Raw genomic sequence first — 23,153 nt, forward strand, 5'->3', positions numbered from 1 at the left:
TGGTTGGATCCATCCGACTTTTCCTGCTTCTACTTCTGGGCTGCTTGGCACCATTGCCTTGGCGACACACAAACACAGCCTTGGCACTACTGTGGCTTCATGCTCTGTAGCCTCTGCGGACAGCTTAGCAATCCTTGTCCCTGTCCCAGGGGAGCATGAATTGGTCTGGTTGGCCCTGGAAAATCCACATGGTGGAGGCTGTCACCCCAAGCTGCTCCTGTCTCTTGCAGCCCACAGGCATTTACGGAGCACCTGCTGTGTACTTGGCTGAGAGCTAGGGGTGCCACAAAGTCTGCTGGGGAACTGGGCAATAACATTAGCATGTGCTAAGTGCTAACAGGTCAGTGTGACTTACCATGGTGACTGTCCCAAATCTTTCCTATTCATAAGTCCCTACAGTCTACACCCTCACACCACAACCTCAAATCTTCCCAGGGAAAAGAGTTGATCTGGTGAGCATTTTCTCAGGTTCTCCATACCTCTAAGCTCACCTATCAGAGTAGCCATCTTCACTTCCTCCTCCCTTTCCAGGGAAAAGATATCCTGTCTTCTGTGTTCCTCCCCTCATACTCTGGATCTATCCCCTTCCTCTCCTCCCAGGCTTCACGCCTGCTGTCACCTACCCCCTCCCTCTCTCCGCTTGTCTCCTTTCCATCTGAATACAAACATCTCAGTTCTTCACCATCCCACTTCATCTCCAGCCTCCATTCCACTTGGGTCCTCTCCTTCACTACCAAGTCTCTTTAGAAATTGTCTGATCTCTGTCTTGAACACTTTCTCACTTCTTTCCCTCCTCAATCCCTGCAGTTGGTTCTGTCCTCTCCATTCCCCGATAGTGTGTTCCCTAAGGGGCCAGTGACTTTCATGTATTACCAGAAGCAATGCGGTTAATACGAACGTGGATATAAATAGTGCCCATCCTGAGGTCATTGTGAGATTAAATACGAAAATGGAGAGAGCACTTAGACAGTGCCAGGAATGCAGTAAGAACTCAGTTGTCATTGCTATTATTACTGTTGTTATTATTGTGACGTTGATCATATATTTCATAACTGCCTCTCAGTTTGGCTGCCTCACCTATTATCCACCAAGGCAGGGACTCTGAGTTCTTTTTTTTTTTTTTTTTCTTTGAGACAGAGTCTCACTCTGTCACCCAGACTAGAGTGCAATGGCGCTATCTCAGCTCACTGCAACCTCCTCCTCCCGGGTTCAAGTGATTCTCCTGCCTCAGCCTCCCAAGTAGCTGGGATTACAGACGCCCACCACTATGCCCAGCTAATTTTTGTATTTTCGGTAGAGACAGGGTTTCACCATGTTGGCCAGGCTGGTCTTGAACTCCCGACCTCAGGTGATCCACCCACCTCAGCCTCCCAAAGTGTTGGGATTACAGGCGTGAGCCACCACACCCAGCCTCTGAGCTTTTTATATTCCCAGTGACTAGCACAGAGCCTGAGATAAGCTGGAGCTTAGCACATATTAGAGACACAGACGGTAGATACTGATCACTAACAGGACCGTGCCTTTGGGCTTTGGGTTATGTGGCCTCTGCAGACAATCTGGCCATCAACCAGGCTTTTCCTGGGGCAGGGGCGCCTGCCTGTCATGGCAGCTTCTCAGCTCACAGTTTCCTCCCCTACGTTCCCCACTTCCCTCCCTCCTTCCTCTACACAAGGCACAGGCTGTCAGCAGAGTCAGTGGGAGCCTGTCAGCAGGAGCCCAGGCACTGCCCCCTTGAGGGCCTCTGGCTCAGCCTCTCCTCTCCTCCTTCAGCACAGGCCTCCCTGCCTGTCAAACGTGTCATGCATGTGGCTCCAGCCTGTCTGGACACAGATGTGGCCACAGTTCCTAGGCAGGCGGGGTGGGGGCAGTAGCTGGCAGTATTTCAGAATGGGGGGTGGGGGTATCTGTGAACATTGGAAACATCACTGGAAGCCTGGTGCTTTGGAACAGGGAGATCAAAGTGTCCATGAGGATCCACACAGAGTCGGTCCCCAGACCGCCACAGGTGAGCAGGAATTGGCCTGGATTAGCCCTGGAAGATCCACATGGTGGAGGCTGTCACCCCAAGCTGCTCCTGTCTCTTGCAGCTCACAGGCATTTGCTGAGCACCTGCTATGTGCTTGGCTGTGAGCCAGGGGTGCCACACAGCCTGCTGGGGAACTGGGCAATAACATTAGCATGTGCTAAGAGGTCACTGTGCACAAAGAACACTGATGACCCAGAGGAGGGTTTGGTCAGCCCTGTGTGGCTCAGGGAAGACCTCAGAGAGGTAGAGATGCTGCAGTCCAATCTTGAGGAATGAGCAGAAGTTCAGCATGTGAATGATAAGGAGACAAGAACCCCAGGCAGAGGGAACAGTGGTATAGAGGCATAGAGGCGTTAAAGAGCCTAGCAGACTCTGGAAATTATATGTAGTTGTACGGGGCTAAAGCGTAGGGAAAGGGAGGAGAAGAGTGGGTATCTGAGGCTGGAGAGGTAGACAGGAGCCTTGTAAATCAGACTGAAGAGCTTAACCTTTACCTTCTAGGTAGCAGTTGCAGTTGGTAAGATCCCATGTCAAACTAATTCAAGCAAAAAGGAAATTGTATTAGTTTACATAACTGTGAAGTTCAGGACCTGAACTATCTTTAGGCCAACCTGAATCTAGGACTCAAACAGTGTCTTTCTTCCTACAGCCATAGAAGATGTCTCCAGCAGTTCTAAGCTCGAAGTTGGCACATTGTTTTTCTTAAAAGGCCAGATAGTAGATGTTTTTGGCTTTGTGGGCCATATAGTCTCTGTCACAGGTGCCTGCTGTTGTAGGACAAAAGCAGCCATACATTGTTTAAATGAATAGGTGTGGCTGTATTCCAATAAAATAAAACTTTATTTATAGAAACAGGCAGCTGGCCTATAAGCTGTAGTTTGCCTGACCCTGTTCTAGGCTTGCATGGTTTGTATAGCTCACTATCTTAGAGAAAAAAAGAGAGTCCCACAGCCCCCAGTGTCCAAATATGAAATCTCAGAGAAGACCATGGTGCATAGCACTTAGGTCAAGTGCCTATTCTATTTATTTATTTATTTATTTATTTATTTATTTATTTATTTATTTTTGAGACAGGCTCTCACTCTGTTGCCCAGGCTGGAGTACAGTGGCAAGATCGTAGCTCACTGCAGCCTTGACCCTTCCAGGCTCAAGCGGTCCTCCTGCCTCGACCTCCCAAGTAACTGGGACTACAGGCGTGCACTACCATGACTGGCTAAATTTTTCAATTTTTTTTTTCATAGTGACAGGGTCTCACTGTGTTGACTAGGCTGGTCTCAAACTCCTAGGTTCAAACAGTCCTCCCACCTCAGCCTCCTAAAGTGCTGGGATTACAGGCATGAGACACCATGCCTGGCCAGGTGCCCATTCTTGAGCCACTTAGGAAGCGGTCTCCTGATTGGTCGGCCCAGACATGTGCCCATCCCAGTGGCAGTGGTGGGGATCAGCCAAACCAAGAGCATATGGAATGAAAAGGGCGATGCTATTGTAGAAGACAGGGGAAAAGATGTGGATATCCACTGCAACATGCCAACAAGAAAGAGCATGAACTGAGTGCCTGAAAGTACCAGTGATGATCCAGCTTGAAATTGGTCCTGACACAGCCTCAGGCACCAGGCCGGCCCTGCAGTGCTGATGCACGCCCTGCCTGGCCTTTTCCTTCTGTGCAGTATTTGCATCTCAGCTGCTTTGTTTACACCTAGTCAGAATGCACTTGACCGCTCATTCTTCCTCACACATTGCTCCACCTGCCTGGGTGGAACTAGAGGGCAGAGTTACAAGGGTGCGGGGTGGGGAGGGTGCCAGGCTGAAGCTCCTCTGCCCTTGATGGGGGCTGCTTCCCTCCTCCAGCCTCAGCATTCTCTCTCAGTATCTTGAAGGGACAGTTACTTATGATTCTCTTCTCTTCTGTGCCTTTGTCTTACAACTACCCTTCTCAACATTCTCCACCAGGCTTACATTTATTTACTTGTCTTTCAAGGCTTAGCTCAGCTTTGCTGTTATCTCCTTTGAGAAGTCTTTGCAGTAACCTCAATTTGGTCAGTGACCTTTGTACCAAAATATAGGATGCTATTCCAGAATATAGAATGTGGACATATATTTTCTTATGATTATTTCTCTACCTGTCTCTACCACTAGCTTCTTGAGGAAAGGACCGAGGCTAATTTACTTTTAGGTTCCGAGCTGGTACTCGGCACAGGACCTAGCACTGAGTAGGCAAGCAGTTGTTGGATGGGGCTGTGTTTTCCAGCTCCGTCTAGTCCCGTGTAAGATACGGAAGCAAGAGCTTCTTGAACAGGCTTGGAATAGTACCTGTTGGTTGGCACCTGATGTTTGTCTCTTTACCTCTGAGCTGCCTCTCTCAGGACATACGATAACTTACCATCCTTTCTCCTTCGACTCCTGCTCTCCCATAGGACCCATCTCCCATGGGATTCATTCAAGGGGTCAGCAAGGGGAACACAGCAAGACATATATTTGACAGGGCATTTAGAAAGTGTTCGCATTACTTGCTTAGACATACACCAGGCTCTTCCTGTGCATGGCCCTTTATGGTGGGGCTGCAGCAGCTAGATCCCAAGCAAGACCATGTAGACTCTCGAACACCCATCTCCCTACGTTATGTCTATCCCACCACTACTCAGAGAAGGTTCTAGGAAGGTGGATCTGTAGGATTTGGCTTCATCCTGTTGGATGACAGTCTCACCTTGTGGGAGCCAAGGCCTGTGGTTGAATATAACGGACTGATGTGCTGTGGTCCCTGGTCTAAGAACTCATTGCTGGACTCTGCCTTCCCTTTGTCTCATGGGCTGCTTGCACTCATCACAGTCATTGGGAGAAGTGGCTAAAAGGCTGGCCACCCAACCAACCAGGCACAGATGTCAAGCTGAAGCCATCTCTTACCCTAATCCAGCAAACCCGTATCTGGAAGCATATCTGGAAGCACCTCTTTCAGTTGGGTTGGTAGGAACTAGGAGGAAGACCCTACCCTAGATCTGCTGGTGCCCACACATAACGCCTCCCTCACCTCACTCCTAAATAAGACCAGTCAGCTTTCTTGTCAGTCTGTGGATACAGGCTTAATATTCCAAGCCTCAGAACGTGGTTTAGGTTGATGAGCCAGCGTTGAGGACATTCACCTTATACGCTGCACCTTAGCCACATTTTTGAGCATTAAGTGAGCTGGAAGATCTCTTAGGAGGGCCCCAGGTTGCCTTTCCTGGCTGGTTAGCCTGACCCTTGTGCCTAATCATAGTCCTCTTTCAGTCTACAGGTCTGCGAGCAGGGCAGCCTCCTGGCTCCTGAGGTTCCACCTATGCTGTGAGAGACACAGGGGTCAGATCCACACTCAGCATGTACTCTCCCAGGGCCCAAAACCCCCAAACTACTAGGCTGTAGGATCTAAGGAGAAAGGATAGGCAAGTTCCAGTGCAACTTCCGTCTCCTCCTTCCCCGGGTCCTTCTCACGCACTCACACACACCCTGCTGAAACCTGATCCTGAGGTTGCCTCGCGTGCCGGGGTGCTGGCGGGGCTGGCGGGCTGGGGCCTGTCTTTTGGAGCCTGCCCCACCCTGCCCTGCTACCCCCTAGGCCAGGGCAAGCAGGTCAGGCGTCCCACACCCCCGCTAGTCTGACTAGTCATTCTATACCTTAAGGGCCACCTCCACCCTGGCCAGGCCCCCAAACTGGCACACTGGTCTGGACGGAAGCCCCTGGATTCTGTTCCAGGCATAGCCTGAGGTTAGGCCACCTGCATAATTAACACACACACACACCATCTCTACCATCGCCCCACCCCCACATTTCCTGTTGTTTATAGGCCCCAGCCCATTTTCCAAGGCCTCTGCAGGTGCCAACCCACCTCACAGGGGATGAACAAAGTACAGTGGGAACACTGGAGGAAGAGTGCAAGCCTCCCTGGGGGAGTCAGGGGAGACTGTCCTGAGGAAGTAGTCTTTCAGCTTAATAAGAATGAAACAGAACAGAGGATGCCAGAGGCTGGGGAGGGAGAAATATGGAGAGACTTGTTAAATTATACAAAATCACAGCTAGATAGGAGGAATAAATTATAGTGTTCCATGGCACTCTAGAGTGATTGTAGTTAACAATAATATATAGTTTCAAATAGCTAGAAGGAAGATATTGAATGTTCTCAACACAAAGAAATGATAAATGTTGGCCGGGTGCAGTGGCTCATGCCTGTCATCCCAACACTTTGGGAGGCTGAGGCAGGCAGATCACCTGAGGTCAGGAGTTTGAAACCAGCCTAGCCAACATGGCGAAACCCTGTCTCTACTAAAAATACAAAAATTAGCTGGGCGTGGTGGTGCACACCTGTAGTTCCAGCTACTTGTGAGGCTGAGGCAGGAGAATCGCTTGAACCTGGGAGGCATAGGTTGCAGTGAGCCAAGATCACACCACTGCACTCCAGCCTGGGCAACAGAGCGAGACTCTGTCTAAAAATAAATAAGAAATGATAAATGTTTGAGATGATGGATATGCTAATTACCCTGATTGGATCACAATACATTATATGTATCACAACATCACTTTGTACTCCATAAATATGTACAATTATTGTGTACCTATTAAAATTTTTTTTAAGAATAAGAATGCATTTTTTCCAGGCAAATAAAGAAGGAAAGTGGTTGGGAAATAGAGCAGAGGTGTACATTTCAGGCAGAGATAATGTATGTGTAAATGCAAGAAGACGGACATGTCTACAAATAGTGCTGCGCTGGGAGTATATATATATATCTATATATATATCTATATATATATCTATCGATATATATCGATATATAGATATATATCTATATATAGATATATATCGATATATATATATATATAGATATATATAACAGTAGTCCCAGGGGAGTAAAATCTAGATTGCATTAGATTGGCGGGTGACTAGGAGATGAGGAAGTGGAGAGAGAATATCCACTGCTCTTCCTAGAAATTTTGCCATGAAGGGATGAAAGAGAGGCTGGTAGCTAAAGTGGGTACATGGCCAGGAAGCTTTGTCGAATTTGTTTGTTTTCACAGGGGAGAGACCTGAGCCTTATTGTGTGCATAAAGAGAAACAGAAATGGAATCCATAGCATGATAGAAAGATCTGCTTTGGTATCATAGGGTTGGAGTAATAGGCCAAATTTAAGAATAGGTAAAGGGTCTGATAGATTTGTGGGTAAGGAAGCCAGAAGCTGAGGGAGTACCTATCTGTTGGTCTTGGTTTTTCTGTGAGGTAAGAGAAAAGATACCTGCTTAAAGAGAGTTGGAAAAGGATAGAGTTTATGGAGAGTAGGGAATGTTTGGAATAGCTGCTGAGCAAAGTTGAGGGCCTAGCGCCTCATAAATCTGTGGTGGCGTCAGTGCATTTTAGTGTGTATGTGTGTATGTTCTCACAGCCCCTCAAGTATAAAAGGTACAACAGTGTAAGATTAGATAAATCTCTGGTTGGATTTTGCCTAATGTGTGGGACAAAAGGACAGTGGAACCAAGGAGTACAGGACCCTGGCAAGAGTGAGACTGAGGAGATGGATGGGATCTAGCCAAGAGAGATAATAGACTAGAAGTATGTATAGAAATCAAGTGGGTTTGGAGTGAAGAAAGCAAAGGAGAGAAAGAGAAAATAGAACATGAAGAAATTGCATTCAGAGAGTACTGGAGATTAATATTCTCAAAGTGATGAACAGTTTCAGAATGTGGCTGTGGGACTGAGTGCCTGACGTGGAGTGAAGATGAGGGGGTCACTGGAGTCAAGTAAGTCATCTTCGAGGCCAGAGTTGTAGTAGGCATTGAAGTCTCTGAAAATAATTGAGCAAGAATTGGGTTTGCATAGAATATGAGACAGATGCTGAAACCTTGAATGAATATGGCAGAGTTGGTAGATGATCGGTTGAAACTTGGTAATAAAAGTGATGGTGATGTAGTAATGGAGGTGAGGATGATGTTGGGGAAAGTTATGGTGCTGGCTGTGATTGTTAGAAATTCCACATCCACCACTGTCCTTTCTGGGAGTTCTAGGGTAACAAGAATGTAGAGTGTTGCAAGTCCTTGTTCCCATCTTGAAACCTGATCTCCCCATCACCTTGAAAGCATGCCTGTGGCCAAGAGAAGGAGGAAGAGGCTAGAGCACAGCACAGGACATGTTGAGGGAACAGTCCTTGAATCCATGCAGCTGCAATCAATGATACAAGGAGGGGAAACCAGGAAAAAAAACAAGCATGCAAATCTCCTAAGAAAAGGTGAAGAAAAGCCACAGGATAGTCTTAGAACAGGTAAAGAGAGGTCTTTGTTAGTCATATGGAACTAGATAAAATTGGATCAGGTCTTTACACCAACCAGAATAGACCAGAGATTTAAATGTAAAACATGAAAACACACAAGTACTAAAAAAATATGGATGAATTTCTCTATAACCTGGGGATGAGAAAAACTTTCCTATGACTCAAACTCCAGAAGCAATAGGGCAAAGACTGATAAATTTGACTTAAAACAACAACAACAACAACAACAAAAACCTATTGTGTTGGAGGCCAAGAGTGACCATAGCAGCAGCTTTCTGCCTCCTGCTTTGAGAAAAAATAAAAATATTTTGCAAAAATGAGGGGGGAAATAAAAGAAAACACCATAACCCAAGTAAATAAATAAACAAACAAGGGGAAATATTTATAACTGTCTCTCAGAGAGTTTATATATTAAATATATAAAGAACTTTAAAAAAAGAAAAGAAAAAAATACCTAAAAAATAGGCAAGAGATACGAATAAAGTTTACAGAAAAAGAACTGCAAATGGCCCTTCCATATATGAAATAATGCTAAATTCCACTCATAACAAAAGAAATGCAAATTAAGATGACAGTGAAATACTATTTTTTTTCTATCAGACTAACAAAATCGAAATGTTTGACAATGTACTCTTGGTGATGTTATGGGGGCTATGGGGGAGTGGCACTTTCATACATCACTGGTGGGTATTGCAAAATGGCACAATCCCTGTGGAGGGGAATTTGGTAGTATGGAGCAAGATTAAAGATACACACTTTCCCTTTGATCCAGCAAACCCACTTTTAGGAATCTATTTCAAAGATACATTGGCAAATAGAAAAGACATATGCATTAAGTTATTCATTGTAACCACTACTAGTAGAACCTGCTTTACAAAAGACTGGAAACAACCCAGGAGATTGATTGAATAAAATAAGGTACATAATCAATCATGGAGTATTATCGAGTATGTAATTATAATGGAGTGCTCACCAGGATATATTGTTTAGTAAAAAAAGAAAAGTAGACAAAACAGTATGTATACTGTGTTACATTTTTAGTGAATAAAGAAGGGAACAGGAATACACACACACACACACAGACACACACACACACACACACACACACACACGTTTCATTTATTATATCAAGAAAACAAAAAGGATACAATAAAACTAATAAAAATGAATACTGTATGGGACTAGAAGTAACAGGCTGACAGAGATGAAAGCTAGACTTCTTTGAATATATTTCGTTTGTGAATTTAATTGTGTAACTATGCAAAACTCTATATAATCATTAAACAAAATCAATTAAAATGAGGGAAAAGCTCTCCTTTAAAAGCAAAAGCAGAATGAAACAAATGAACCTAACTATGTATCATGTCATTGATAAATTAAACTCAGCAGAATTATTTCAACTGGCAAATGCAAAGTAATTTGTCTGTTCTTCTAGTGGGGTATACCCTAAGGCAGAAAGAACTGCAAAGGAACCTTAAATTGTTTTTAGTAATGGTAGTGTTAGTAGTATACTAGTATTGTTTTTCTGAAACCATTATATACATTTTCTATATGTATATGTTAGGATCAAGCAAAAAAGGTAATTGTGTTAATGTCACTGGAAACAAGGATATCAGCTTAAAAGAGATACAAATATAAAGTCAAATATAGTAGGTAAACAATTTTTTGCTGTGTGAATTATATATCATAAAGCTGTTTTAAAAAAGAAAAAGAAGATGAATACAAATCTTATAATCCTAATTTTGAATTGGAAATACTAGTTACAAATGAATGATGTATTCTTTTCCTCAAAAAATTAATTCCCACCCTGAGCAATATAGTGAGACTCCATCTCTACAAAAAATAAAAAATAAGCCAGGTGTGGTGGCACATGCCTGTAGTCCCAGCTACGCAGGAGGCTGAGGTGGAAGGAACGCTTGAGCCCAAGAGTTTGAGGTTGTAGTAAACAAAGACCACACCACTGTACTCTAGCCTGGGCGACAGAGCAAGAGCCCATCTCAAAAAAAATTATAGTTAAAATTTTAGGTGTGATAATGTTTTAAGAAAGGTTGTTTAGGTATGGTTTATGTTTTAAGGTGTGCTTATCTTTTAGAAAATAATGCTGAAATATTTTATGGATGAAATGGCATAATGTCTGGGAATTTTCAAAATAGTATACAAAGAAAGTGGATGGGGTATAAAAGAAACAAAATTGACCATGATTGAAAATTGCTGAATGTGGGTGATGGGGGTGGCATGGTTGACAGTACTATTTTTTCTGCCTTTTTATATGTGAAATTTTCCATAATGAAAAGTTTAAAAATATATACACCGGAGGAAAAAATGAGTTCCCTTTGCAAAGAGATGCACCTAACTAGCAGGAAGTGTTAGAGGAGAGCTGGCTGAATCATTCAAGGAATAGAAAGAGCAGCTACAGAAAGAAAATCCAAAGCCAAAGGCCTGATAAAAGAGAGAGACGAAGTGGAAAGTGTTTGAGGCTGAGCATGGTGGCTCACACCTATAATCCCAGCACTTTGGGAGCCTGAGGCAGGAAGATCACTTAAGCCCAGGAGTTCAAGACCACCCTGGGCAACATAGTGAGACCTCATCTCTACCAAAGATAAAAATAAAATGAGAACTCACCTGGGTATGGGGGTGGATGTGTGTAGTCCTAGCTACTTGGGAGGCTGAGGTGGGAGGATCACTTGAGCCCAGGAGTTTGGGGTTACAGTGAGCCGTGTTCACGCCACTGCACTCCAGCCTGGGTAACAGATGTATATGGGACAGATGAACATGCTCAACAATATCTGAATGCAACTGGGAAAATATGGAATATGGGGCACTCTACAGGACAAATAACCTTATACGTAGAAGTAGGAAATATGTGTATGTTCTAGTTTTGACGAGCCTGGAAATAATGACTAACCCATAACAACATGAGCTTCCCTAGCTACTCTGATGGTGATCTGTAAATACCATTACCAGTTAAAAGGAACCAGGGTTCCTTGGGAAAATGACTGATTCCAAGTCGGGGCAAGAAATGTACAAGATCAGCCTCAAAAATCTTTTCATACAAGAAAGCCAGGACATTATCAAAGATTACTAGGATGTGTGCAGAAGATTCAGGAGCCAAATTGAAAAGACTCCACTGGCCAAAGATGGGATAATCTGAGCATCAAAAAATAATGATTGGCTGGGCTCAGTGGCTCACGCCTGTAATCCCAGCACTTTGGGAGGCCAAGGCGGGCGGATCACCTGAGGTCAGGAGTTCAAGATCAGCCTGACCAACATAGTGAAACCTCGTCTCTACTTAAAATACAAAATTAACCGGGCATGATGGCAGGTGCCTGTAATCCCAGCTACTCAGGAGGCTGAGGCAGGAGAATCACTTGAACCCAGGAGGCAGAGGTTGCAGTGAGCTGAGATCGCACCGTTGCACTCCAGCCTGGGCAACAAGAACAAAACTCCATCTCAAAAAAAAAATAATAATAAATAAATAAATAAGAATAATGGCTACAAAAATTACAGTAGATTGACATATATCAAATACATGAAAATGTCTGAATTCCTAAAGATTAAAACATAAAGCCTCATTAATCATCTTTGGAGGCTGCTAAGGAATCAGCTCATTATTCTGCAAATGGGTAAATAAGGGGGAAAATTAAGCATTTTATCTCATCTTTTCTGTAGGACTGCTACCAAAGAGTTAGTGAGAGAAAGTTTATAGAAGTACTGTAGCATCTCCTAAAGAAAGGATGGATCTAGGCGGTGATCCTCAGTGGCTGCTACAAGCATTCTGTGCAGAGCCACTGAGAACTTTTATCAGTTCTAGCCAAGAACACTTGAACCTAGTCTTTTTTTAAATTTGAGATGGAGTCTCGCTCTGTCGCCCAGGCTGTAGTGCAGTGGCGTGATCTCGGCTCACTGCAACCTCTACCTCCCGGGTTCAAGTGACTTTCCTGCCTCAGCCTCCCAAGTCGCTGGGACTACCAGCGTGCCCACCATGCCTGGCTAATTTTTGTATTTTTAGTAGAGACGGAGTTTCGCCATGTTAGCCAGGCTGGTCTCAAACTCCTGACCTCAGGTGATCCACCTGCCTTGGCCTCCCAAAGTGCTGGGATTGGAGGCACGAGCCACTGGGCCCAGCCTGAACCCAATCTTGATCAATAATTTTTTTTTTTTTTTTGAGGCAAGGTCTCACACTGTCACCCAGGCTGGAGTGCAGTGGTGTGATCTGACCTCACTGCAGCCTCAACCCCCTGAGCTCACGTGATCCTCCCGCCTCAGCCTCCCAGATAGCTGGGACTACAGTCTCTGTATAGCAGGAGAAAGGCAGTCTACAAAGCAATCTACAAAATAATATAGGAAAAGGAAAATCAGTTTGGATGTATACCATAAGGTTAATTATCTCTGTGTCGTACAATTACGGGTATTTTTATCTTTTATGTGTGCTTGTCTGTATTTTTTCCAAAATTAACACGATACAGGTTGCACAAAAAATGAGGTGTTTTTAAAAGTAAAACTTACCGAACTTTCCAATCATCTGAATAAAAAGAAAGCAGAGGAAAAGGAAAAAAAACTGTCGAGATCATTTGGCTAGATCTTAGGCATATTTTATTAGCATATGACATCTAGTACATATTGGAAAGCAGATAAAATCCTGTCCAAGCTTGACTCTGAAAGAAACTTTCCAGAAATTTTATAAGCTCAGTCCTGACACAGAAGAAGAGGTTCTTGGTGCAGGCTTATCCAGGGACCATGTTTGCTTTGATATTACACATAGACCATGACCAGGATCCTCAGAGCCTCTGGCAAAACATCAAATATATTAATTTATGTAGATTTTATATACTTGGCACAAGAAATATGCATTACTCTTTTACATGGAGTGGTAGTGGGAGTGCACTGACTCAGTTGCTGGGACCCAGCTCATTGCTCCCAAGTGTTGACATCTTCCTAGCAAGAGTGATGGGGGAGGGAGCAGGATTCAAAGTTTTTTGCCTCTTTCAAGTTCATGTCAAAATCTCTAATAATACCAGACCTCTGAGTGATAACTGATACTGTTCCTCCTGGGACTGCTGGTTATAATGGTGTTAGTGATGATAGGGATGAGAAATCCATGCTGTGGTTGCTTCTGGGCTTGGAGGGCCACCCCTACAGCCTCCAGTTATTCAGTGGCTGATTCAGGGTGAGTTAGAAATAACAACACAGAGCCACGGAGGCCCAGGCCTCCACACATTCACTTATGGCCAGGAAGGTCCTGAGAGGCCCCATGGCAGAATTCTCAGCACACAGTGAGTGATCAGGAACTGGCCATCTTTGGGGCTGCCAGCTTCCCTGAAAAGGGCCTTCAAAGCAGGGTGCTAGCGCCCATGTGAAGTTGTGCTCTCCAGTCATCTCTGAAGAGCTCAATTCCTGCTGCACCTTCTCCCTCTTCCTCATTTCCCTTTGCCTCCCTTCAGACTTCATCTCCTCCTCCCCAAGACTGTCCCCTCCCTGCCCATTCCAAGAAGAGTAAGACTTGCCTGTTCTTTCAGCCCAGCTCAGCATCACTTCACCCTCCTTCTCTCGCCTTTCCCCCTATCTCCCCTCCAGGCCCAGATCAACCCTTCCCCTGAAGCTCTGGGTCACTCCTCAGTTCCACAGGAACTTAGCCTCCTCTCTTTCCTTCTCTCCACCAGCAAATGCACTCAAATTCCTACTGGTCTGAACCCTCTCCCCTCGGCCCTGCCTCCGAGGACTCTGCTTTTTCTTTCTCTTCCCTACCAAACTTCTGTCTCCTGTAGCTTTTAACCTGCTTTGCCCTCCCACCATGAATTCTCCTTCTTCCTCACTGAGGGTGGTCCACTTCCCAGAATTCTCTCCAAAATCTGTCTCCATGTACTGGCTGTATTTTTGGATATATTTCTGCTCAACTGGACAGTGTTTCATCTCTGTGTTCCCAGATTGCAGGAACAGTGTGGGCAGCAGTGACTATTTGATGGATGCCTGCACAACCTTCCAGAGAGCTTCCAACTCTGAGAAATTGATCCTTGCTGAGCAAATCTTGTCTCTCCACTCCTACAGCTGGCCAAATAAAGACGGACCAGGCCTACTCCCTCAGACTCAGGCTCCATTGAACAAGATCTGTCAAACCCCTCAACAGCTACCCAGTGAACAGGCTGGGTGCAGGGGGGTATGCCAGAATGCAGAGGAGGCTTCCAGCAGATCCTTAGCCAAGACCGACGCACAGAAGTGCCACCAGTACTCCAGACTGTTGCGTTTTTGTGATCCTCCTTAACAGCCCTGTTATATTCCAGGTTCTCCAAGCCAGCACCCATGTTCCTGGATGATTCCTTTCGCAAGTGGGCTAGAATCCGGGAGTTTGTGCCACCTTTTGGGATCAAAGGTCAAGGTATGTTGGGAACCCTGACCTACGTTAGCATCTCATCCCCCTGACTGTCTCCCTATCCTTCGGGACAAGGCTGCATCCTCCGAAGTCCCCATGCTGAGAATCCACCCTTCCTCTACTCTCAACAAATCTTCTCTACCTTTTTCCCTTCCTTTTTTTTTTTTTTTTTTTTTTTTTTTTTTTTTTTGAGATAGATCCTTGCTCTGTCACCCAGGCTAAAGTGCAGTGGCATGATCTCGGCTCACACAATCTCCACCTTTTAAGATCCTCCTACCTCAGCCTCCTGAGTAGCTGGGACCATAGGCATGCACCACCATGCCTGGCTAATTTTTTATTTGTATTTTTAGTAGAGACAGGGTTTTACCATGTTGTCCAGGTTAATCTCAAACTCCTGGACTCAAGTGATCTGCCTAAAGTGCTGGGGCTACAGGCATGGGCCACCATGCCCGGCTTCTTCTTTAATGGAATATTTACACACAGCCCACCACTTTGCCAGGGGCTAAGTATACAACAGTGAAGTAGACAGATTGTTTCCTCTCCTCAAAAAGCTCCAGTGTAGCGGAGATTCAGATACTCGAGTGCAGAGCTCTGGTGAGGGAAGTATAAGGAGCTGTGAGAGCACAGAAAAGGTGTGCTGTAGACAGGAACACTAGAGTACTAGGTATAGTAGGGACATTCCCAGAGAAAACACGGACTGTCCCCCAAGAGTGCCCCACGCCCCTCTATCAGCCCATCCTGATATTTTTCACCTGAACCTTGTCTCCCTTCCAACCCTTCCTTATCCTGTCCAAGGCTAACCTTTCCCCTACACTGTCACAAACTCCCCTTCTATTGCCTTGGGGACCTCACCCACACAGCTCCCTCCTAACTTAAGACTTTCCCATCCCTAGTAGTTGAAGAATTCTGCTTCTTTGTCAAGTTCTGTGCTATTTCATGGCTTGGTGGAAAATAATCTGGACTTATGGGTCAGGCAGAGAGGGATCAGATCCCCATACTGCCTCTTTACTAGCTGTGACCCTGGACAAGTTGCCTGTCTGTGCTTTAGTTCCGTCGGCAGTTAAATGGAGAGAATAATACTACTGTGTAAAGTTGTGGTCAGAATTATATAAAATAACTGCTAAAGGGGTGATACCATTTGGCCAGGAGACCCAAGAATACTTGAACCCTCTACTCAGCCAGACTACCTCTCCCTGAAAAGAAGACAGTGGCCAGGAAAAACACTGCTGAACTGCAGCTTTGACCTCAGACCTCCAAGGACAAATCTAATGGGTCGGGTTAAACCATATGAAGAACCCCTTTTCCCTGGGTGCAGGCAGCCAAGAAGGCCACTCTTCTCTCTTGAATCTGCACTCGAGACTCAGATGGGATAGCTACAAAGGCCAGGGAAGTTCGATATGGAGCCCATCGGCCAGCAAGCAGAGAGCATCTGCTCATGTATGCTCTTTCTGCTGAGGTTCTCCTCCTAGAAAACAAAGCCCAATCCATATCTTTGACCTTGGCTAATTTTGGTAGCAATATGTTCTTCCTTAAAGGTGAAATCGGAAGTGGGAAAAGGAGGGAATCTGTGGCCTTTCCTAAAGCCCACCATAGGGTATCTCTGAAGGCACTTAGTGTAGAACATTGCTTAAAGGTTTGTTTCCCTGCCCCATTCTCACTCAACTTCTGGAAGGATTAACTGCACCTACTGCCTCCTCTTTCTCACCATTTACTCCTGAAGAATATCTGCATCCCTGCCCATCCCACCCCACCATTCCAGTGAAACTGCTCCGTGTCCCGGAGAAATCCAAGGGATACTTCTCAGTCCTTAACATGACCTCTCAGCTACCTCTGCTTCCTTTAAAAAAGTATGTTTGTTATTTTTAATTTTGGAGACATCTTTTCTTTACATGAAATATTTCAAGCATACAAAAAATACTAGGAATAATGAGCATTGATGTACCTTCTACCCAGCTGAAGAAATAAAATATGAGACACAATTAAAGCTTCTGTGGGGCCCTTCCCACTCCATTCTCTTCCTTCCCCAGGAAGCCATTATTTTGCATTATCCTGGCTTCAGTGTTGGCATTCTTATGCCTTGTTTATATATGTTTGAGACAGGGTCTTGCTTTGTCACCCAGGCTGGAGTGCAGTAGCACACACTCGACTCACTGCAACCTCAACTCCAGCGCTCAAGCAATCCTCTCACCTCAGCTCCCCAAGTAGCTGGGACTACAAGCACACACTAGCACTCCTGACTAATTTTTGTATTTTTTTGTAGAAACAGGGTTTAACCATGTTGCCCAAGCTGGTCTCAAACTCCTGAGCTCAAGCAATCCTCCCTCCTTCGCCTCCCAAAGTGCTGGGATTACAGGTGTGAGCCACCACACCCGGGCTTGTTTATGTATTTTCACTACATATTTATATATTTATTAGAAATACGGTACCGCTCTTACATGTCTTTAGACTTTACAAATGGTGTCATTATATGTACATATATTTGTGTATATGTGTATGTATATTCTTCATTTTTTTTGAATATGTTTTTGAGATTTATCTATATTGGTACATACAGCTGTAGGTCATTGATTTTTTTTTTAACGGCCGTATAGGATTTCATACACCACATTTAATCTGTTTTTTTTTTTTGGTGGACATTCAGCTTGCCTCCAACATTTTGCTATTACAAACAGTTCATCAGCGAACACTCTTGCATGTCTCCTGGAGCAAGTGTGTGACTTTTTCAACACTCCGCGCCTAGGGGCATAGTTGTAGGATCTTAGTGTATGCACATCTTTGTGGTTATTTGATGTTATTAAGATACTCTCCATTATGGTGATACCAGTTTACTTTATTTTTAGGTCTTTATGTACATTATTTTGTATCTTCCTAACAACTCCACAAAATAGGAATTACTTTCATTTTAGAGATGAGGAAACTAAAGCTCAAAGAAAGGAAATGATTTATATAAGGTCACAGAGCACAGCTGGTATTTGACTCCAAAGCCAATACCCTTGCTATTCACTATACATCATACTATAGTGCTCTCATGATACCAGAGTTTGGAAGAGCAGTCCTTATTGCCAAAGCCAGAGAGAGGTCAAGGAGATGAGGTCTAAATAGTGGGCACAGGTCTGAGAGCACAGAAGTCAATGGGGGTCTTTGCTGAGTGGAGTGCAGGTGGGCAGAGCCAGGCTCAGGGAGTAAAGAGGTGAGGAGGTAAAGACAGCCTGGCAAAGAGCAGGATTCAGGCTTGGCAATGTGAGTGGGAGGAAGTGAGGGAAAGGGGAAGTCAGATAATGAGGCACGTGGTGAGCTCTTCAGTTGCTAGGTGTCTCCTCATTTGTTTCCTGGTATCTGCTGGGTGGGAGCACAGAGATAAGTACAAGGTGGTCTCTAGCTCTGAGCGGGTGCTCCCATTCCAGGGAGACTGCGTGCTCCAGCTTCCAGGGAAGCACCTGGCCTAGGAATGCATGTCCTGGGGCCTGACTACAGAGCCTCAGAAAACCAGATGAGCCTCCCAGAAGCCTGGGAGAGAAGCTGCGTGCCAGTGTTAGCGACGGGCTCCCGGCAGTGATATGCCTGTCTGTTTCCTGCCTTCACTTCCTTTCTCAGGAAGAAAGTCAGGGCAGTGGCCCAACACATCCTTGTGTCCAGAGCTCTCTCCACTTCCACTTTCACTCTAGCTCCTAGGAACTTGTGCCTTCCAGTAGGATTATCAGTAAACATTTTATAGGAACATAAGTGACCCTGTAACAGAAACCTCTCTCCTCTGTCTGCAGACAATCTGATCAAAGCCATCTTGTCAGTCACCAAAGAGTACCGCCTGACCCCTGCCTTGGACAGGTGAGCCACACACTGCGCAGCCTCCTACCCGCCGCTGCCTGGTGGTGGGCAGAGGTGTTGAGGCCCACCTGGCCTTCCCTGGACATGGGCAGTTTCTCCAGCACATCCACACATGCACATACAGTACACACACAGGGTGGGTGGAGCAGGTAAGTGGAACCACTCCACCTGACTTGCACCCCCACGGGCTGTCAGCACTTGGCAAGACATCCAAGGCCTCAGATACCAGAGGTTTGAGGGTAAGAACTGAAGACACTGGGACTGGGACTAGCCCAGCAATGGGACTGAGGGCCTGGGTGGCAGGGGCAGGTGAAGGGGGCAAGGCTTAAGTCCAGAAGGCAGTGACAGCTCCCAAACCAACAGACCCTAGAGCGGGAAGCCCCAGGGTCAGGGATGGGAGAAGCAAGATGGGTGAGCTCTCTAGTGGCTGCTGGGAGTCTTGAGTCCTAGAGCCTCCTGTCCTGTTCCCCTTTTCTTGCTTTCCTGGTATAGCCCCAAGCTCTGCCCACTTTTCCCTCTCCCCTGAAGCCTGCCTAAACACCACTACCCCTTGGGGAAGCTTTACCCTAGAATGTCATCTTACCAAAGCTCCCTCCTCACCACCTAGGCCTGGCACCCAACCTTTCCATGGCCCTGTTTTCCTGGGGAAGTGTCAGGGCCTAGATAGAGATGCTGGAGAGTCTCAGGGCCCAGCTACCCATTGTATGGTTCAGGCCTTCTCTCAGAAATGCTGCCAGAAGCCCATTGGTCTTCTTCCTCTATCCCAGCCCGGTCCTGGGCAAGGGCGTGGGGTCAAGGGCCAAAGGAGCAGGGGAAGAGACCTGGTGGGCAGCTCTCTGTACAGAGGTCTCCGCCTCTCTCCCCTCAGCCTCCGCTGCCGCCGCTGCATCATCGTGGGCAATGGAGGCGTTCTTGCCAACAAGTCTCTGGGGTCACGAATTGACGACTATGACATTGTGGTGAGGTGAGCTCCCCAAAATGGCACCTCGGGTGAGTGTCCTGGCCCCAACCCTTAGTCCCGAGTCCATTGAGAACTGTCTGGCTGGCTAGTTGGGCTGGAGGTCAATGGAAGCCTCAAGAACTCTGGGTTGGAGGGCTTTGGAACAGACAACTAGGGGTGGCACCTGGGGAGAATAGGTCCAGGTGACCTGGACTCCCTATTCTCCGTGCCTGGGATATTCTGGGGTCATGGTGCCTTCCCAAACACAGGCCCAGGCTCTGAGTGGGCCTGCTCTCTGTAGACTGAATTCAGCACCAGTGAAAGGCTTTGAGAAGGACGTGGGCAGCAAAACGACACTGCGCATCACCTACCCCGAGGGCGCCATGCAGCGGCCTGAGCAGTACGAGCGCGATTCTCTCTTTGTCCTCGCCGGCTTCAAGTGGCAGGACTTTAAGTGGTTGAAATACATCGTCTACAAGGAGAGAGTGGTAAGCTCTCCTGGCACCAGCTCCTTGCCCTCTTGCCCTGGCCTTCCGTAACTCCTAAGCAGTCCCGCCCCTTGAATGCAGCAAAGAACGAGTAAGAACCTTCAAAACAAGCATTAATGACCCAAAGCCGAAATCACCCAATGGCAACCAGGGGGCAAAGACGTCAGGAGATTGCCAGGGTTACTGGCCAAACTCCGGGAGCCAATATGCCTGAAACTTGCTACCTGCTTCCAGGTGCCCAGGTGCAGATCCTTTCTCAGCCTTCTGTAGTCAGACCCCAGCAGCCCCAGGGGCCCTTCCCTGGCCTTGGATCTCCTGGCCGAGGAAAGCTCTGCCTCTCAGGCCAGACTTCATATCACTCCCAATCTTTCTACTCTCCTGCCCTGACCTTGTAGCTGCCTGCCTTGCCCCCTCTTGTCCTCTGTAAGGTCTCTCTGGCTCTGGTCTTAGGGGTCCCTGCCCTCTTTCTCAGCCTGGGTTCTAGGACAGCAGACCCCTCAACTTGAGAGTGCCAGCTCCCAAACTTAGAAGTCCTGGCCTGTTTCCACTTTGTACTTTTACCACTGACTTATAGCTGAATCCCCAACCTGCCACTGAGTCTAATCATTGGGAATGATCAGGTTCTACTGACTGTTCTAAGCAGGTAAGGGTCTGGGCCCATTTCTTTAGGGCGCTTATGTGGCAGAGTAAGGTCAACTGTTCTTTAGGAGACCACCACTGAGTTCCCTCCCGAGACCTCAACTTCCCAGCTCTGGGCCTGCAGGGACATCCGTGAACTTGTCCAGGCCCACTCCCCCACAGCCAGCTGTCACCAGCAGCCCCAGGGGTGGGGTACTGCAGAGCTCAGGCCATTCATCTTCTAATACCCAAGCCTCTTATTAGAGGAGGAGGATGACAGACGGCCCTCTGCCTGCAGTGAGAAGCTAATTGTTCTTTCTGGAGGTTTAGAGAAGAGTTGGGAGTGGGAACAGCTTCTCTTGCCTGTAGGGTCTCAGTGCAATTTGGTTTAACTCCACAGCTCTTTCCCAAGCAAGGCCAAGTACAGGCAGTGTCAAGTAGGTAGGAAGCAAGAGAGAAGACAGAAGTCAGGTCCAGAAATTCAGGTAGGTGGGACAGTGGGGAAGGGGAATCCATTTCAGAACCAGACTGGATGAGACAGCTGGGCTCCACAGTGTCCAGTCCACCTCCCCAAAGGGGAGGAAAGGGCCAGGCAGCAGAAGCCAGGCCCAGCTTCAAGCAGGCCCACTGCCCACACAGACCAGGTAAATAACAGTGGTTCCAGGAGTACCCTACTGTTTTCAGAACCCTGGGGACTGAGACACCAGTGTTTTCAGAGTCCCTCTCTTTGCCTTGAGGGCAATAGAATTAGGGTCACAGATAGACACTTTTAAGGGAGAATTGTAGGAAGTAGAGTCTGTCCTGGTGAACCCCACTGAGCCTAAGGGCTGCTGTCTCACTCTGGCCTTCTGCCATCCTCCTTTCACATCGTTTCCTCTGCCCATGGGCACCTGTCACAGCCTCCCTCAGGGCAAGAGCTCCTAAGGGGCAGGGCTTGATCCTATTGGTTTTTACCCTTCAGTGCTCAATCACCATAAATGATCTGGAATTGGGTCAAACACCAGTTCCTACTTCCTACTGGGCAGACTGGGAAAAGCCAGGCAGTTCAAATAAGGCCAGGCCAAAGGGGGTGGGTCAGAGCCTGTCGTGGGTGTTATCACATGTTCCTTCCAAGAACACCAATGTCAGTTAATTCAAGGTTCTTAAAATTCATCCCAGGGAGTAAGGAAAGAAAGAAGAAAAGGAAGGAAGCCAGCTAGAGTCGGAGAACTCACTATACTCAGGCTACTCAGGAAGCAGACAGCAGGGCCTTGCTTTTCCCAGGAAGCTGAGGAGCTCTCCGCCTGGCCTGGCCTTGGCAGCAGGCAGATTCAAGGTACCAGCATTGCAGGACGAGGCACAGGCACAGGCTCACTCTTGCTGACATCTGTGTCCGTCCTGGCCACACCCAGGGCTCTAGGACCAGCCTTGTATTGGTGAGCACTCCTACCCAGGGTGGGTGGGGGTGAGTGGGAAGGGGAGAGAGGAGACAGGGAGGAGTCCTCTGAATTACTGTGGGCCTTCCTTGGCTCCAAAGTGAAAGATAATTTGGGCCTTTAGAGTGAGCTGCCAGAAGAATGCCGGGGTTGCCCATGGCCTCACCTCCCCCATCTCTCAGAGTGGACCTGCCCAGGCCCTTTGGCTGCCCAAGGGACCTCTTCTTTAGTGTCCTTCTCCACCCCAAGCGCAAGGCTAATGCCTTCCTAGGACCTCACCCATGCTCTGCCTCACTTCCCTGGCATCTGAGACCCAGGAAAATGTGAGAGGCTGCTTCTCCAGGTCCCCTCCTGTCTGGTGCCCTATTCACCAGCTTGTCCTGCTCCTGTAGAGATGTTTCCAGTCATGCAGCCTCTGGGCTGCTGGAGAGCTCTCTGCACCTGTCTGGAGCCTCACCTGCAGAATTCTTGCAGGAGGCAGCTCTGTGTTCTGGAGCCAAGGCCTGGCAGGGCAGGGCTGGAACCGGAATTAGGCCTCAGTCACAGCTGCTTCCTGCCACTTACTACATGAGGATACTTTTAAAGCCTGTAACTTTCTAGTACCCAGGAGTCCTCATAGGATATGGGAAGGGGCAGGGGGGAAGATGCAGGAAAGGACGGCCAAAACAACCCAGAGAACAGCCTGTGCCAGGGCTGGCCTTACCTTCTTCCATCTGACAACTCTCCTCTTCATCATTTGTGGCCATTTGGGTCCCTGACTCACTGGACAGTGGCACTGATATCTCCAAACAGGTTACAAAAAGGCCCTTTGTCTCCCAGATCCCAGGAGCCGTGGCCAAGCCAGCAAGCAGGTGTAGGAGTTCCCAGCAGGCTGTGTGCTCACGGCAGCTCAGAAGAGCACCAGTGGATGGGCAAGCACAGCACAGAAGCTGAGGCTTGGAGGAAGGGTGGAGCCAGGGACATGGGGGTGCAGCCTCCAGCTCCGGTGCAGGTCTCAGAGGTGCCTCTGCAGTCTTCCCCAACGTACTCACTCACTTATCAGATGTCCATGAGGTATTCTCTTTGCAGGCTCTACATTGGCCCCTGGGAATACAAAGAGGAATTAAGCACCGTTCCCAACCAAAGTAGCTCACAGTCTAGTGGGAGGGAAAGTCCCAGAGCTAGAGTTACAGTACAGTGTGGAGGC

General features: G+C 47.1%; 1 protein-coding gene across 10 annotated transcripts in view; it reads left to right on the plus strand.

The window, feature by feature from the left end:
• Positions 1–23,153, plus strand: part of ST3GAL3 (ST3 beta-galactoside alpha-2,3-sialyltransferase 3) — a 221,934-nt gene that overhangs the window by 170,846 nt on the left and 27,935 nt on the right. For 7 of the 10 annotated variants that reach the window (XM_030823706.1, XM_030823710.1, XM_030823705.1 and 4 more), the window contains 4 exons: positions 14,593–14,687; positions 18,443–18,506; positions 19,375–19,470; positions 19,748–19,934. In XM_030823706.1, the coding sequence (XP_030679566.1) occupies positions 14,593–14,687; positions 18,443–18,506; positions 19,375–19,470; positions 19,748–19,934 (442 nt within the window). Of the gene's footprint in view, positions 1–14,592; positions 14,688–18,442; positions 18,507–19,374; positions 19,471–19,747; positions 19,935–20,952; positions 21,038–21,815; positions 21,968–23,153 lie in introns of those variants that run through there. The other 3 variants (XM_030823713.1, XM_030823712.1, XR_004032577.1) reach the window with 3 other exon arrangements.

This window comes from Nomascus leucogenys, chromosome 12 (genome assembly GCF_006542625.1).
Source record: "Nomascus leucogenys isolate Asia chromosome 12, Asia_NLE_v1, whole genome shotgun sequence".
NCBI lineage: Eukaryota > Metazoa > Chordata > Mammalia > Primates > Hylobatidae > Nomascus > Nomascus leucogenys.